The following is a 17,419-nucleotide window of genomic DNA, read 5'->3' on the forward strand; positions in this document are numbered from 1 at the left end:
AGAGACAGAAAACACCACCTCGTGAGGTAGTGAGCTCCCTGTCACTGGAGGGATTCAAGCAAAGGCTGTGATCATTTGGCAGGGGTGTTAGATGGGTAGAGATCTGGGGGCCAGAGCACTGTCTTTGGAGACCTGGATCCTAATCCTGGCTCTGTCACTGACTAGCTGTGACCCTGGGCAACAAGTCTCAGGGCCCGAATCCGTAAGAAAGGGTTGCAATTATTCCCCTCATGGCTGTTGATGGGACTGGCTAAGATAATACATGGAAAGCACCTGACACGGTGCTGGGTTCTCAGAAAGTAATCAATAGACATTCACCACTATCATCATCATCATCACTGCCATTGCTGTTAATGTCTGTCTCAGTCCTGGCCAGCAGGCCTTTCCTTCCTTCCTCCTTCCTTCCCTGCTTCCTCCCTCCCTCCCTCCCTCCCTTCCCTCATGAATCAACAAGTACCTGCACCCACTCAACACAAGGCACATGGCAAGGTGCCCTGGGGGACACAGAGAGAAATCAGGCGTGATCCAGCCTTGGAGGACGGTGCAGCCTGGGATAGGATAGGGCACGGACACGTGTAACTAAAACGCAAGGCAAAAGGCGGTGGCTCCTTTCTCAACAGATAGAGTGCCAGGGAATTTCAGAGAAGGAGAAAAGTATTCCCAGTTAGGGAAATCCAAGATGGGTTTGTGAAAGGGGCAGCTGGAGACGGACCCCAGGGAAAAGCCCTCTCTGCTGTGTCTTGCACCCAAGCCAAGGCCCTGAGGAGGGAAAGGGCAGGTCCAGGGTCCCATCGGGTTAGGACAGAGTGTAAGGGAGAATGCAATGGGAAGTGGGAATGGTGGCGGGGCCAGGCCATGGGGACTCGAACACCGAGCTCTGCCACTTCACCTCGGGCCCCCGAGCGAGAAGGTGATTGATCAGAACTGCGCCCCAGCCAGAGCGGGACAGCGAAGTCCGGTGGCCTGCAGCCCAGGTGGGTGGTGAGGACAGCAGCGTGGGCGATGGAGGCTCAGCCGGCGGGGGGCCAAGCCCAGCTCTGCGCTGACAAGGTGGGAGACGCGGGCCACGAACTTTGCTGAGCGTCAGGGACCTTGCAAGCGTGCTCCCAGGATCCCATTAAATGGCCATGTCAAGGGAACAGTGAGTCTCCAGGAAGGGTCGTGGCAGTGGGAATAGACAGAGGGATGGAGACCAGAAATGTTGCAGGGTGACCTGGCAGGTCTCTGCAGTGACTTGCATTTGGGAAGAGATCACCAGGGGTGGAGGTGGCCTAGTGTTTATGGGGAACACAGGAGGGTTACGGGGAACGCAGGAGGAGCAGTGGGGCGGGCTCAGCCTCAGTGCCCATTAGAAACTGCACGGGGTGTGGGCTTCAGGCAAAGACAGAGCACTTCAGCTGCTGAGGACTTTGCTAAAAGGTAGACTGTGAGTTGGCAAGTCCAGGTCAGGGCTGGGGCCAGGCAGACATCGGCTGGGCTGACCTCTCTGCTTTGGCTGGTGCTAAACGGCACACGTTCCGTATATAAATTTTATTCCCTCTCTTCTACCTTTATTTTCCTTCTATCTTGATGTTCTCATCCATTTATTTCTCTTTTATGTGGTGGCATTTGTATGTTTTGGTCAACTGTCTTAAATAAGTTCTGGAACAAGAAAGTGAATAAATAAACAAGTGATAAACAAAACATTATTTATAAATTATCTTGTGCCTTATAATATGTATTGGTAAGCCTGATAGTTAGGGGCAACCTGTGGGAAATCCTTTTCAATTCTGAATAAACTTGTCACTACTCAACAGACATGAATTTAAAGTGACTCCTGATAGAGCATTCCTATCATCACACCTGTACCTCAGAGAAGCACAGAGGGGGTGGGGGTGGGGCGGTAGGGGTGGCGCACGAGTGTTAACCTGGCAGATGCCTCAAGGTGGTGCATTGGGACAGGCAGGGGCCCTGAGGAGGGCTGGCTGGTGTACCTACTGATCAGTCGGATGCCAGGACAGGGGCTCCTGCCTGAGGCCTGGGGCCTGGACCCACCTGTGGAAGGAACAGCTGTTGGCAGGAAGGCCCCTGCCCAGAACTGCCCCTGTGCGGGGGATGCAGGTGGGCTGACCCAGCTCAGAGCTGGGGAGAATGCTCAGCCTTCTTATTGGTGCCATCAGGAGAGCAGGACAGAGTCCTGGCCCAGAGCCACATGGCCACCACCAAAGAGCAGAGGACAGGGCTCGCAGGAGAGCAGCCAGAAGCTGAGCGAGGAACCCTGAGGCTCAAGGCCAGGGCTGTGGCTGTAACAGACATTTAACTGGGTTACCATTCTGCATTTATTCAAAGTCTTTCTGGTATTTGGTGGCCAGAGAGAGGCTGTAAGGGGAGGCAGCATCGAACTATCCAATCAGGTTCTGGGGTAGAGAGCTGATTCCTGAACCCACCCCCTCAAAAGGGCTTTGGTGTCATAGAAACCTTAGACCTAGGGGCGCCTGGGTGGCTCAGGTCATGATCTCAGGGTCCTGGGATCAAGCCCTGCATTGGGCTCCTTGCTCAGCGGGAACCCTGCTTGAGGATTCTTTCTCTCCCTCTCGATCTGCTCGCACACACACTCTGTCTCAGAAAAGTAAATAAATCTTAAGAGAAAAGAGAAAAGAAACCTCAGACCCAGGTGGGGAGAGAAACTGCTTACTACACTGTTTATCCATCACCACATGGATGGCATCCTCATAACTCCCATTATTACCCCCATTTTCCAGATGAAATAATAAAAGGCTCAAGGTCGCCCACTAATGGAAGGTCCCAAATCCAGGTCTGCCTGGCCCCAGAGCAAGGCCCCCCCGACTATGTGCCACACCACAGAACACTGCCTAGCCATATGAACACAGGCATGGCCAGGGTGCCATCCGGTCTAGTGCGGACGTGCATGGCATTCGTGCAGGCTGCTTCGGGGCGGCGCCAGGGGCAGGTGCAATTTGGATGTTTATAAAGAACCACAACCATGCGTCTGTGCAGACACACGCATGACACAAATGCAGAGACGGTCACAGGTTTGCGGGGTTTCCGGCAGACTGACGGGGCTGACCTTGTGCGGTCAGCTTTATTTCTCTGCAGTCACTGCTCTTCCCTATGCTTCCAGGAATCTGGGGAGAAGTGGTCCCCAGTCTCCTCTGCCATGCCCCCCTCATCCCGTCTCGCCTCCCCCGAAGGCCAGGCTTTTGCTCACGGATTTGGAGGGCAGGGCGGGTTCTGGAGCCCTCCTCCCTCCCCGCTGCCTAGGTCTGACTCTCTAGGGTGAGGGGCGGGGGTGGGGAGGGAATCAGGAGCTGCCGAGGCCCCTCCGTGCGACTCCCTGGAGGTTCACGCGAGCAAGCACTTCTGAGGGCCCTGCGGGAGCTTCCCCCTGCCATCCCCACACGGGGCGACCAGATCTGGGGGGCAGCCTCCCCGTCCTGCCACATCCTGCATGTCCTGTAACTCTCCTTGCTGAGGCCCTCTGCCCGGGAAGCAGCCCCTCCGGTGTGGAAGCAGCACGTGGCTGAGCCCATGGGATGCACCCATCCGGAAAGGCCCTCGCGGGAGCCACACTAGACATGGACACGCAGGCCACACTGTGGCCCGCCCACTCTCGCCTGGGCCCTCCTTTAGGCTCTCCTCTACCTGCCCCCCAGTCACGGGAGGCTGCTTTCCACGGGATGGTGACACCTTGTCCTCTCTTGGGGGACTCCCACCAGGCCCCAAGTCTCACTTGCCAATTCCCCCACCAGTCTTCTTTGAGACGTGGCAGGTGCGTGGCTGGGGTGCTAGAGGGGGCAGAGACCTGAGGGAGGGCGCTGGCCCCTCGTGGCACCTCTCTTTAGAATGAGGACACTTAACACTTCTTTGTCCTCTGTGTAGGCTCTAGCCACTCATTTCTGGGCAACAGGGAAGGCCCTCTGCACACCATGTCACACACACAGCCGGACATGTGGAAAAACCAAGGCCTAGCGTGCATACTGCGTCAGCGGTAGCAACAGAGACGTGAACATTTCTCTGAGATACTGGTCCTGACTGATGCTGGATGGGGGCACTGTCAAGACGGTGGCACCGCCCTGGGGCCCTGAATCCAGGATGCAGTTTGAAGCCGTCCTGTTCTCCTCTCTCCTGTAGCAATTGTGACCTGACGGCCCCCAGGCTCAGCCGGCGCGTGCGCACAGCGCCTCCTCCCCCTCCCCCCCCAGGCACGGGCCCTCCAGCCCTCAGCAGGACTTGGAAGCGTTCTGCAGGATGCGGGCCAGGGGGGCTAAACAAGGGAAGAGTCCTTGTTTTTCCTCAGTAGCGGCACCTGCCCTATGCTCGTGTAAATGTTTTCCACCACAGTGCACAGGCAAAAAGGAAACCAGTGGTTGTGGAGACCTCCGAATCAAAGACAGAACAAAGAACAAGGCCAGGGGTGGCAAGAGAGGACTCTAATGCCAGGTCTCACCACCCGTGGCAGCCTCCTTGCCAGACTGGTCCAGCAAGCCGCCCCGGAACAAGAAGGCCAAAGAACTCTGCAAGCCCTCAATCAATAGCGGGAGACTGAAGACAAGCCCCTTCTTAGCCATCGCCGGTCAGGGACAAGGCAGCTCACCTCCTCGAGGAGGTCGCTGGACATGGAAGGGGCAGAGAGGGAGGCCTGGGAGCCCAGGGCAGGGCAGTGCACCTGGCAGCCCTGGGGGTGCGGGGGACGTGGGAAGGCGCAGGCTGGCAGGGCAGCCGGCAGGCATGGCCTGCAGTCAGCTCTGGTACCTGCGGCTGCGCAGGTCTCCAGCCCCTCACCCGCGTGCACCCCTCAGCTGCGACATGCAGGCCTGCACTCCGCTAGCTGACGAGGACACCTTTGCCTCTGTGGTCCCTCCTAAAGCTCTGCTGCCCTCGGATGGAAGCCAGAACCTCCTTCCTGGGTTCATCGGGAAGCAGCAGAGAGCACTCGGCATGGCAAACTGTCCGGGGCCTTATGGGCTCACTGTGTTGAAGCTGAAGAAACACAGGCTGTTTCCCCCATACAGTCTGCCCTCAGAAGCCTCTAGAAGGTGAAGATTGGAAGTGTCTGTGGATGCTGCTGAGGGAGCTAAGTGCAGAGCAGGAGGCAGCGAGGCCCAGGCTCCCCACCCAGCCCCGAGGCTGGCCCAGTCCTCAGCTGAGATTGCATTGTTTAAATGAACCCACCAATTAATCCATAGTACCGTGCTCATCAGACCTATGTCAGAGCAGATGTGAAGGATGAAAGCCATTTTCCCAAAAGGAGCAGCTCCATGATCTGAAAGTCACACCAGCTCCCACCCAGGGATGATGAGCTAGGATCCCAGACATACCTGCTTTGACCCTTTTCTTACCATATGCCCAAAGCCCTGGAGGGGCTTGACTGCCTGCCGGCAGGCCTGTGATCAGGAGGGCCACGGAGGCCTCATGGCCTGTCTTTGGCCTTCTCTCATGTGAAAGACAGGAGGTGGGGTCGGAAGAAGAGCAGGTGAGGCCACACCCTAGGTGGTGAACACCCGTCGCATTCCCAAGTTTATGCACCCACATTACCTGAAGAATTCAAGCTTAGCACTGTCCTTCCCACTCTACTCAAAACAGTAGAAAGCTGTGTGTGCAGTGCCTTCTGTGCATTAGGAATCCTGACCGTGTGTTATTTATACGTAAGCCCCTTTAATCCCCACGGTAAGGGAAAACTGCAAGCCAGGAAGCTTGTTTCCATTTCAGCAACGAGGAGACAGGCTGACAGAGCTCACTCAGCCGGCAAGCAACACAGTCAGACCCTGAGCACCCCCGCACTGTGGTTCCCAACCACGCCGGCGGCTCCTGCAGTCGACAGTCACCTGCTCAACAGGCCGAGATGCTGGCAGAGGAGGACACGATCCCAGGCCCGGGCCTCCCCCCACCGGGCCACGTCCCCCCATGAAACTACAGCCATGCAGGACACGTGTGAAGCGGAGGAGACGAAGGAGGACCTGGAGATGAACCAACATGAAGTTGTAGTCTCCTCCAGCCAAGCTGCCAACTCCCACATCCCTGGCCCCTGGCTCCCACCCATTCAGCCTGGCCCTGGGAAAGTAAACACACATTTGTCACCCGGACAGCACAATAAGGAGAGGAAACGGGCCTGCAGTGGGAGCAGACAGGGCACCGTGTGCCCCACAGAGCAGGGCTGCCAGGCAGAGGCCGCCTCCACCCAGAGCACAGTCACTTCCCTCCTGTGTTCCAGGCTCCACCTGCTGCCCTTAAAAGTCAAGGCCGTGGCAGGGACCTGAGAATCTGGGACATCTTTCTGGAAAGTTCTAAATGTGACTCCCGGGTTGTGGCCAGGCAACCCAATGAAAGCGGGACAGGTGCCCCTCAACCCCAACTGCCTGCCACGCTTTTATCTGGACACCGCTCAGCTATCACCCCTGATAAAAGGATATAGGGGGATACTGGTTGGCAATTTCAACCTGGACCCATCTTAAAGCCATGAAGGCTTATTTGGTCAAGTAATAGGGAGACTGGGTCTCAGGGTGGATGGGTGGGCTTGGGTCTGGACAAGTCCTCCCTCCAGGAAGGCTGGCACCCCTTCTCTCCCTGGCCTCCCTCAATCTCAGGTGTTTGGCCCACACGTCGCTGACCAAAGCGAGCAAAGGAGTAGGTAGAAGCGCTCTGTCTGGCTTCTGCCTGCTGTTTGGGAAGCCGGCTCTTGGGCTACATGAAGAGGCGGCCAGCTGGCCCCTGGACCTCCCAACCCAGACGAACACAGATGGTCACATCAAACCCGTCACTCTTTTCTCTCTCAACCCAGAGGTGCTGCCATGGCGCCGAGGCCCTGATAAGCGTGGGGCTGTGGAAGTGTCACACTCCTGCAAATTCCTGGCCGGCGGCCCCAGCAGCTGGAAGGAGCGCCAGCCGGAAGCACGTTATCCTACAGCCGGCCTGGGAGCCGGAGCCTGCACGCACCTGTTGAAGAGGTTGTTGCGGCGAACCATCCGCAGAAAGCCAGTCGGGTCGGTAACAGAGTTGAGCTTGTTGTTCATCTCTTCGAACTGCTGGTCCATGATGTCTCCAGCTTCGCTCTCCGTCTCACTGCTGGCACAGGCCCTGCAAGGGAAACCACAGAGTGAGCCAGTGGGAGAGAGGAAGTGCTCAGCCACGACAGTCTGCCCTGCGGTCCGGTGCCACTCCCCTCCCCCGCACCCCCCCCCCCCCCCCCCCCCACCGCCCAGCAGACCCCTGCTATGGAGCGCCTCCCTGAGGCCGGCGTCCCCCCTGCGCCCTCCCTGGTGGCCCTGCAGCCTCCTCCCTCCTCCGGCTAGTGCTTCTCAAGAGGCACTCTTGTTGGCGGTTTCTGGTGGTCGCCCCCACTCGGCTGTGAGCCCCCTACAGTCGGTGCTATGCCTGAACCAGGGTTACACCCCGGCGTCTCACCCATGACACATAGTAGGTGCTCAACAGCGTGTGCTGGGCTGACTGGGTGCTCTCCCCAGAGCAGAGCTGGGAGCACGTTCCAGTTCGGTCCGTTCCAGAAACGGTAACTAAGCCCCTAGCATGAGCCAGGCACCAGGCTGGGCCTCGGGAACACCTGGCCTAAAAGGCAATTTCCACACAAGGAGACAGATGTGCCCACGAGTGGCCACAGTGCCAGGCAGAGAGAGCACTGTCTGAAATGTGGGCAGAAGCCTTGCCGACCAGAGCCCATTTTCCAAGCTCACCAGGAGGATGTTACAATTTTCAGATTAATAAATTCATATTTCGCTGATGACAGACTGTAACAGAACATCTACAATGGGTTTTAAATAAACAGAAATACCCAGGAGTGCCTTGATTCACCAGCATGATTAAAATGACAAAAGGCTTGTTAACTGTCAAAGCCAAGCACTTGTGGCCCAAGGGGACCCCTGCGGTGGTGAAGTGTCCGAGGGGGCGCTGCCCACCTGTGGCCACCCCCCTCCCAGTTGTCCCCACACCTCACCATGCCCCGAGGCTGGCACAAGCAGCGCAGGGCCCTGCCTCCCTCCAGCATGCTGGTTACGCTCAGACTTCACGGAAATGCTGAGTGACATCCAGGCCACAGACAGCTCTCAGCCCTCACTGACTGTCTACAGTTTCCTGCTGACTGAGAACTAGTGCGGGAGAGTGGCGAGCACCAGGGCCCCGGAGGAAGACGACGGACTGAACACGCAAACCACTCAATGCTGAAGAAGTGGGCTCTGGAGAGGGAAGGACTTGCCGGCACCCTGAGCGAACAAGGCCCTGTGCATCAAGAGGTGGGTTTAACGTGAACATGACCTGCTTCAGACAGACAGGCTGGCGAACCTGGGACATCAGAAGGTCACGGAGGAAGGGGAATAAGCCCCTCACTAGGTTGTCACGGAGCCAAATGATACACAGTGTGAGAAGCTGCCTGAAAAACTTGAATGCTCTGTGTGGATGTCAAACCTGCTGTCACGGGCCACCTTGACTGGGGCCCCCGGGGGGGGGGAGGGGCAGCCATTTGGTCAAACGTTATTCTGTTATTCTGCGTACATCTGGAGGGTGTTACTGGATGAGATTAACATCTGAATCTGAAGACTGAGGAAAGCAAACTGCCCTCCCCAATGTGAGTGGGCCCCATCCACTCACAACAGCCCCATCTGTTCTCTGAACAGAACAAAGAGGCTGAATAAGAGAGAATTCCATCTCTACCTGAGTGTTTTCAAGCTGGAACATCAGTCTTCTCCTGCCTTCAGACTTGGGCTCGGCCTGGAACTTACACCACTGGCTCTCCTGGGTCCCTAGCTTGCCAACTGAGGATCTTGGGACTTCTCAGCCTTCCTAACCATGTGAGCCAATTCCTCATAATAAGCCTGTGTGTGTGTGTGCGTGAGCGCGCGCGTGCACACTGCTGCCCCATTGGTTCTATTTCTCTGGAGAACCTAGACTAACATGCCTGCTAATTAGGCACCAGAGCCCTGACTCAGCCATGTTCTTCACAGAAGGTCATGCAAAGGCCCAGTCACTGGGAAGGTTTCCCAAGCGCTGAAGCCCTAAAGGTGTCAGAAGTGGAGCAGTCTTCTAAGAGAGCCCAGAGGTCTGATTTCTTGGCCAGCTACTCACCTGCACCCCAGAACCACGCAAACCACTGGTAAAGCCATCAGCCTGCTTTTCTTCCCAGCCCACACAAAACAGCAATTCGAAGCCAGCACAGGGCCTGGCACGCAGGAAGTATGCCACAAGAAGTTGGTGAATGAATGAATGACAAGCTGGAGAGCATTTTATAATATGCAAAGTATTTTTATTTTATTGTCTGTGAGGCAGCTCGTACTGCCTCCATCTTACTTCTGAGGAGACTGAGGTTTAGAGAAGCCAAGGAATGTGGCCAAAGGGCACCAAGTGGTAAAGCCAGGCCTGCACCCAGGTCTTTGGCACTGATCTCCCCACCTGTCCCCACCCCGCCAAGGCTCTAAGCTTGTCACACTTCAGAGTCTCACCCAGCTGGGGTTTGACCAGGTAGGGGAAGGGGTGAGTATAGGAAGCAAGAGAAACCAGGAAACATCTGAGCACCTCTACAAATCACCATGGCTTCCATCCTGCTGGACAGCAGGGGATGAGGTTTAATTCCTCTCTCAGCCCCACGGGCGGCAGCTGAACAGGCGAGCAGCTGAAGGTTTGAAATGCTCCCTGGGGGGGTGAGGGCCCTTCACAGAGACCCTGGTAAATATCACTCAACAAGCTCCTCTGTCCAGGGACACATTTATCATCTGAATGCGACTGCCTGCTTGGAGCTGAGAAATCTGCTTGTCATTCAGCGCTTTGCAAAGGGGAGAAGAATTGGCTGGAATCGGTATCAGCCTCCATTATCTTGCAGTCCCACTCTTGCTGTCAGCCGTAGACAGAGCCCTCAGAATCTCATGCTTAATGGGGTTGTTTCCTATTTTCTGACCCTGCAGAGTATTAACACTGAAGGGAAAAACAAACAGGCAATGTCACAGACAAAGGAATCTTCCATTTACAAAACAAGCCTCATCTCTACCGCAGGGATCCCAAGAGTGCCTTTGTATCACGATCACCACCCCCACATCCATGTCTTTGAGAGACTTCCTAGAGATGGCACATTACCTAGTCTGATTCCACTCGCCCTGACTCCACAATGATTACGGAGCAGGACCTATGAGCAAGGATTGCAGAGGCTAAACAGGGGAGGGTCACACTACACCTGCCTTCAAGGCACTCACGAGCTAGTATGACTAGTGGCTGCTGGCTAAGATGGATTAAGGAACGCAAGGAGGGCACCGGCCTGTACCCAAGATAGGGAGGGCATAAAGGCTTTCCCGGAACTTGCTGTATCTGAGAGGTCTCTTGAAGAATACGACTTTGATAGGTGGAGACTTGGTGGTGGTCGGGGGTGCTTCCAGGCAGAGGGAATAGGATGAGCAAAGGCGTGGAGAGAAGTTAGTGTGGGGGCCCTTTGGGGCCTAGGGAATAGCCCGGTTGAGCTGGAGTAGAGGGTATGAGTGGGAGAGGAGGAGGAATAACGGTGGAGGGCTTGGAACTTGGAAGGGGGTTGAGAACTGTTGGCCCAGGCCTCTGAACATGGGGTGACAGGCTCAGGGCTGCTTTTTGGCAGACAGTCAACTGGTCCAGAGAGGAGAATGCGGGATGGCTGGGTGGCTATTACCAGCATCTGTCAAGCTCACTGAAGCCTGATCAGCCCCTCACACCTACCAGAAGCCCCATTCTTGGTAGTTACTGTTGTGCTAATACATGAATGTGCCTGGGTCTCAACATGCCAGGTGAGGCAAGTCTTCCACAAACCCCTGGGCTCTGAAATCTTGATAGTGGCTCCCTCCTCTGCTCCAAGCCTCTGTCCCTTGTCTCCCCTACAAACAGACTAGCTGTGTATAACCCCACTTTCCTGATTCCTCCCCACATTTTTTTTTTAAGATTTTATTTATTTATTTGAGAGAGACAGAGAGAGAGAGAGAGAGAGGGAGAGCATGAGCAGGGGGGAGGAGCAGAGGGAGAGGGAGCAGTAGGTTCCTTGCTGATCAGGGAGCCTGATATAGGGCTCGATCCCAGGACCCTGTGATCATGACCTGAGCTGAAGGCAGATGCTTAACAACTGAGCCACCCAGGCGCCCCTTCTCCCCACTTCTTGTTCTCTGTTGTCACCAACATGGTTCTGGCTTGTCCTGGGGTTGGGCCAACTATCCCATTAGTCTAGACATATGAACTAGGCTGGCAAGGCTGAGAGTGGAAAAGTGGGAACTGACAGAAGAAATATTACCAGAAGGAGAATGTATTTCTCTTTGGGAAACTCATTGAAGGGACAAGTAACAGTTAAAATATGGCAGATGGGCAACTGGTGGCAAAGCAAGAAACTGAAAGTAGAAGGTGGTCTTAGGTGGAAGAGGAAGGGGTTCAGTTAGGAAATGCTGAGCATGCAGACAAGAAGTTTAGTCGGCAATGCCAAGTGTGCAGATGTTGATTCAGTTATGTAGACACTTCCTTCCCAAAGGCCTAGAGATTATAAGCATCCAGGTCTGGGGCTCAGGGGAGAGGTCAAGACCAACTGTTTGAAGTCTCATTCATTTGTTCACTCAACAAATGTTACTAAGTATTTTTTATAAATATCCTGCTATCCTGGGTTCTGGCTCCAGGTAAAACGGAGTAAGTACATTCCACCCCATCCTTCCTGCTGGATATAACTCTAAGCTCTGGATGCGGATGGACTGCATGGAGCAGCTATGTGAGAAGTGTGAAAAATAAATAATATCAGGCAAACTGGGCAAGAAGACCAGAATTTGAAGTGCCACCAAATCAGTAGTGAGCTTCATGTTTTCCCCCTCTGGAATCCCTCAGACAGTTCTCCATGCAGCCCAAAATGCAGAAATGGGCATCAGAGCGAACAGACAAAGCTCCAGGAGGAGCCCTATATTTCTTACTCAGAGAGAAGAGAAAAAGCCCCCATTTCTCTTATTCTCTCATCTCTGTTCTCATGTTCTAGGCCACAAACAATCCTGAGTTGGTAGTTGGCAGTGATAGCAAAAGTGAAGGTCAGAAGGAGTTTAAACACTGAAGGTAAGGAAACTTTGGGCTTAACCAGAGGAGATGTAGCCCCATGAAGGCAGGGTAACTCCCTTTGCTTTTGCTCTTCCTTTCTCCCCATGTCCCTTGGTCCATGATGTGATGGTCACTGCAGGAAAGGTGCGGCAAGGGGGTGGGTGATGGTGTAAATAAAGCCCCAGCTTTTTGGTGACAGGACCAAAAAGAAGAGCCCTGGGGAATTGAAAAATACTGGTGAGAACACAGGGAGGAGTTCAGAAAAGGGAGCACAGGGCGCCTAGGTGGCTCAGTTGGTTAAGCGACTGCCTTAGGCTCAGGTCATGATCCTGAAGTCCCAGGATCAAGTCCCATATCGGACTCCCTATTCAGCAGGGAGTCTGCTTCTCCCTCTGACCCTCCCCCCCCCCCATGCTCTCTCTCTCTCTGTCTCATTCTCTCTCTCAAATAAATAAATAAAATCTTTAAAAAAAAGAAAAAAGAAAAGGGAGCACATAAAGTTGTTTATAAGTTCCTGGATTCACCCCTAAGCTGCATACATGTAGATCTGACCCTAAAGACCATGAGAACCTAAATACAAGATGGCCCAGTTCCTGAACCCCAGTGAATAATGCACCTGTGGGATGGACTTGAGTAGCATGGCAAGAACTTTGAAAATAGAACTTACACCAAAAGCTGGTCAGAGCTTATGGTCTGAACCCTAACCAGGTCAATTGCTCACCTCAACAAAAACATCAATGTCCTCCACAGGAGTCAAAGAAGACCCAGAGTTTAACATAATAACATAATTCAAAATGTCCAGGATATAATCCCAAATTACTCAGTATCCAAAAAATAAAAAACAACTAGGAAAATCTCAACTTGCCTGGGAAAAGGCAATCACCAGATGCTTTTTGGAATTATGCTAAGATGACACAAATGTTCGAATTGTCTGACAAAGACCTTAAAACAACTATTTAAAAATGCTACAAGTAAAGACTCTTGAAAAGATGGCAAGAAAGAAGATCTTAGCAAAGAACGTAACATATTAAGAAGGAGCAAATGAAAAATTTGTAACTAAAAAGAAAGAACTGAAATAAAAACTCACAGTATGGGCTCAATAGCAGAATGGAGATGACAGAAGAAAATTAATGTACCTAAAGATAGAAGAGCAATAGAGATTATCCAGTATGATTAACAGGAAAAAAATGTTTTAAGTAAATGAACAAACCTGAAGGACCTGTGGTTCTATACCAAAAGACCTAACATTCATGTATTCAGAGCCCAAGAATGAGAGGAGAAAGAGGGTAGAACAGAAAAAAATTGAAGGAATAATGAATGAAAATTTCCCAAATTTGGTGTCAGACATAAATCTATAGATCAAGAAGCTGAGTGAACCACAAACAGAATAAACCCAAAGAAATCCATGAACAGATGCATCATATTCAAATGGCAGAAAACTAAAGATAAAGAAAAAAATCTTGAAAATAACCAGAGATAAAAGATTCACTGTGTATAGGGAAAATAATGATTCAAATAACTGAGGATTTCTCATCAGAGATCGCAGATTACAGAAGGAAATGGAAATACATTTTTAAAGTGTGAAAAAAAAATGATCAACCTAGAATTCCAGTCCAGTGAAAATATCCTTCATAAATGATGGTGAAATAAAAACATTCTTAGATGAAGGAAAACTGGCAGCCTGAGATTACAGACATACTCTCAAACAGATATTACAGACATACTCTCTTGTTCATGCCTATGTAATCTATCTCCTCCCTGAGGGTGGACAGGACCTATGGCTTGCCTCTAACCCACAGAATATGGCACAGTAATGGATGTCACTTCTGTGATTATGTATATAAGACTATAATGTCTGGATTACTGTAGCTTCTATTGCCTTCTTGGCTGGTACACCTTGATGAAGTAAACAGCCATGTTGGGGAGGCCTACGTGGCAAGTAATCCAGGGCAGTCTCTGTCAACAGCCAGCAAGAAACTGAGACTCTCAGTCCAACAGGCTAAAAAGAAATAAATCCTGCCAATAATCACGTGAGCTTGGAGGTGATTTCTTCTCCAGTGAAGCATTTAGACAAGACCTCAACCATAACTAATACTTTGATTGCCGCCTCAAGAAAAACTCTGAAGCAGAAGACCAAACTAAGCCATGCCAGGATTCCTGACCCATAGAAATGGTGGGATAATAAATTTTTATTGTTTTAAGCCACTAAATTTTGGGGAATTTGTTATTCAGTAATATATAACTAATACAAAAACTAAGAGAAGTCACTAAGGGCTGACCTATACTAAAATAACTGCTAAAGGAACTGCTTCAGACAGAAGGGAAATGATACCATAAGGAAACTAGGCACACCAGGGAAGAAAGGAAAGTAACAAAGATTAAATGTCTGAGTAAATAGAATAGACTATTCTTCTCCTAACACTGATGGAATTTTAAAGTATGTAGATATAGTGTACAAGACAAATGCAAGATGGGGCTAGAGGGAAAGGTTACCCCATGGTGGTAAGATTTCTATATTTCATTTGAAATAATAAAATATCAGTAGTAAGTAGATTGCAGACTATGAGAAGTATGTATATTATAATCTCTGGAGTAACCATTAAAGAGCTGTAAGAAGAGATATAGTCAAAGACATAAGAGATACATTAAAATGGAGTTCAAAAAAAAGTTCAAGTAGCCCAAAAGAAGGAAGGGGAAACAGAGCAATGTAAATCAGAGAAACAAACAAAACAAATATTAACATGGCATATAAAAATCGACATGTATCAATAATTATATTAAACGTAAATGGTCTACATATAGAGATTGACAGAATGGAATTAAAAAAACATGACCTAATTAAATGCTTCTGCAAGAAACTCACTTCGAATACAATGATATAGATAAGTTAAAAGTAAAAGGATACAAAAAGATATACCATATGAACACTATTCAAAACAAAGCTGGAGTGGTTATATTAAGATCAAAATAGACTGCAGAGCAAAGAAAATTACCAGGGATAAAGAGGAACATTACACAATGATAAAAGATCCAATTCACGAAAAACATAAAATGATTCTAAGTGTGTCTTCACCTACCAACAGAGCTTCAAAATACATGATGCAAAAACTGGCAAAACTGAAAGAAATGGATAGACTGGCAGAGACTTCCACACACTTTTCTCAGTAGTTGACAGAACTGATAAACAAAAAATCAACGAAGATATAGAAGAATTGAACAACATCATCAACCAACTGAGGATAACCCAACAAACACATAATACATATTCTTGTCAAATGCATATGGAACATTCCCCAACATACCCTGGGTCATAAAACAAATCTTAACAAATTTAAAATAATTGAAAGCATGCAAAATATGTCTTCTGCCCACCATGGAATTAGATTTGAAAGTGAGAAAAGAAAGGTAACAGGAAAATCTCCAACAACTTGGAAACTAAACAAGACTTCTAAATAATTGTCAGAGAAGAAGCCTTTAGGCAAATTAGAAAAATACTTGGAACTGAACAAAACTGAAAATACAACATAAAATTTGTGGGATGTATGTAGATAAAGCCTTAGAGATAACTTTATAGCATTAAATGTTTATATTAGTAAAAAGATCTGACATTAATAATCTAAACTTGTACTTTAAGAAACTAGAAAACAAAATGGGGCGCCTGGGTGGCTCAGTCATTAAGTGTCTGCCTTCAGCTCAGATCATGATCTCAGGGTCCCGGGATCGAGCCCCCCATCGGGCTCCCTGCTCAGTGGGAAGCCTGCTTCTCCCTCTCCCACTCCCCCTGCTTGTGTTCCCTCTCTCGCTGTGTCTCTCTCTGTCAAATAAATAAGTAAAATCTTAAAAAAAAAAAAGAGAGACTAGAAAAAAAAGAGTAAAACAAACCAAAATAAGCAGAGGAAATAAAATAACAGAGTAAAAATCAATGAAATTGAAAAGAGTAAAACAAATCTTTAAAAAAAAAAATCAACGAAACAAAAAGTTGGTTCTCTTTAAAGGAAATCAATAAAATTGATAAACCTCTGCCCAGACAAACCAAGAATAAAAGAGAGAAGGCAAAAATTATCAATATCAGAAATGAAAGAGGAAACCTAACTAGTGACCCCACAGAAGTTAAAAGGATAAGGGAATATTACAAACAACTCTACACATATGGATTCAACAACTTAGATGAAATGGACCAATTGGTCAGAAACCGCAAACTACTAAAACTCATTCAAAAGGAAATAGATAACCTGAATAGTCCTATAACTACTAATGAATTTTATTCATTGTTGAAAACCATCCAAAATGACATCTCCAGGTCTAGATGGTTTCAATGGCAAATTCAATCAAACATTTAAAGAAGAAATAATACTAACTCTTCACAATCACTTCCAGGAACTAGAAGAAAGAACACTTCCCAGCTCATTTTATAAAGCCTATGTTACCCTATACCAAAAGCTAACAAAGATAACATGAGGAAAGAAACTCTGCAGACCAATATTCCATAGATTAAATAGAAAATAGACCTAACACTAATCAATAAAGAACATCAAATAGAATTCAGCAACATATAAAAATAATTATATGCCACAGTCAAAGGGGAGTAGGGCTATTCCAAGAATGTAAGGCCTGTTCAATATTTGAAAAAATCAGTCAATATAATCCACATTAATAGACTAAAGAAAAAGATACACATTTTTATCAATTGATGCAGGGAAGCATCTGACAAAATCCAACACCAACTTATGGTAAAAACTTGCAAATGAGTAATATAAAAGAGAATGTCATCAACCTGATAAAAAGCAGCTACAACAAGTCTGCAGCTAATGTCATTGTTACCTCAGGGACGAGATAAGTATGTCAACTCACATCACTCATATTCAATACAGTACTGGAAGCCCTAATCAATGCAGAAAGGCAAGAGAGGAAATAAAAGGCCTATGGATTGGAAAGGAAGAAAAGTAAGTGTCTATACAGAAAAGACATGATTGTCTATGTAGAAAATGCCAAGGAATACAAAAAGACTATTAGAGCTGTTGAGTTTTACAAGGCTGCAGGATATAAAAGCAATGCCAAAAAGTTGGTATTTTTACATACTAGCAACAAATAATTCCAAACTGAAATTTAAAAAATTATCTCCTTTATAATGGCTCCCAAAATGAAATACTTAGGTATAAATCTAAGAAATATATATACAAGTTTTTTATGCTGAAACCACAAAATGTTGATGAAAGAAATCAAAGATGTAAATAAATGGAGAGACATATCATGTTCATGGGTTTTAAAACTCAGTATAATAAAGACAGCAATTTTTCCCGATCTGTAAGTTGAACAACATTCCAATCAAAATCTTAAGACACTTTTGTAGCCATAGAGAAGCTGATTCTAAAATTTATATGAAAAGACAAATGAAATAAAGCAG

General features: G+C 49.0%; 1 protein-coding gene across 3 annotated transcripts in view; it reads right to left on the reverse strand.

Moving 5' to 3' along the window:
- Nucleotides 1-17,419, reverse strand: part of TTC28 (tetratricopeptide repeat domain 28) — a 628,656-nt gene that overhangs the window by 39,597 nt on the left and 571,640 nt on the right. For all 3 annotated transcript variants that reach the window (XM_035017265.1, XM_035017264.1, XM_035017266.1), the window contains one exon: nt 6,934-7,074. In XM_035017265.1, the coding sequence (XP_034873156.1) occupies nt 6,934-7,074 (141 nt within the window). The remainder of the gene's footprint in view (nt 1-6,933; nt 7,075-17,419) is intronic.

This window comes from Mirounga leonina, unplaced genomic scaffold (genome assembly GCF_011800145.1).
Source record: "Mirounga leonina isolate KUSES-001 unplaced genomic scaffold, KU_Mleo_1.0 Mir_171, whole genome shotgun sequence".
NCBI classification, from domain to species: domain Eukaryota; kingdom Metazoa; phylum Chordata; class Mammalia; order Carnivora; family Phocidae; genus Mirounga; species Mirounga leonina.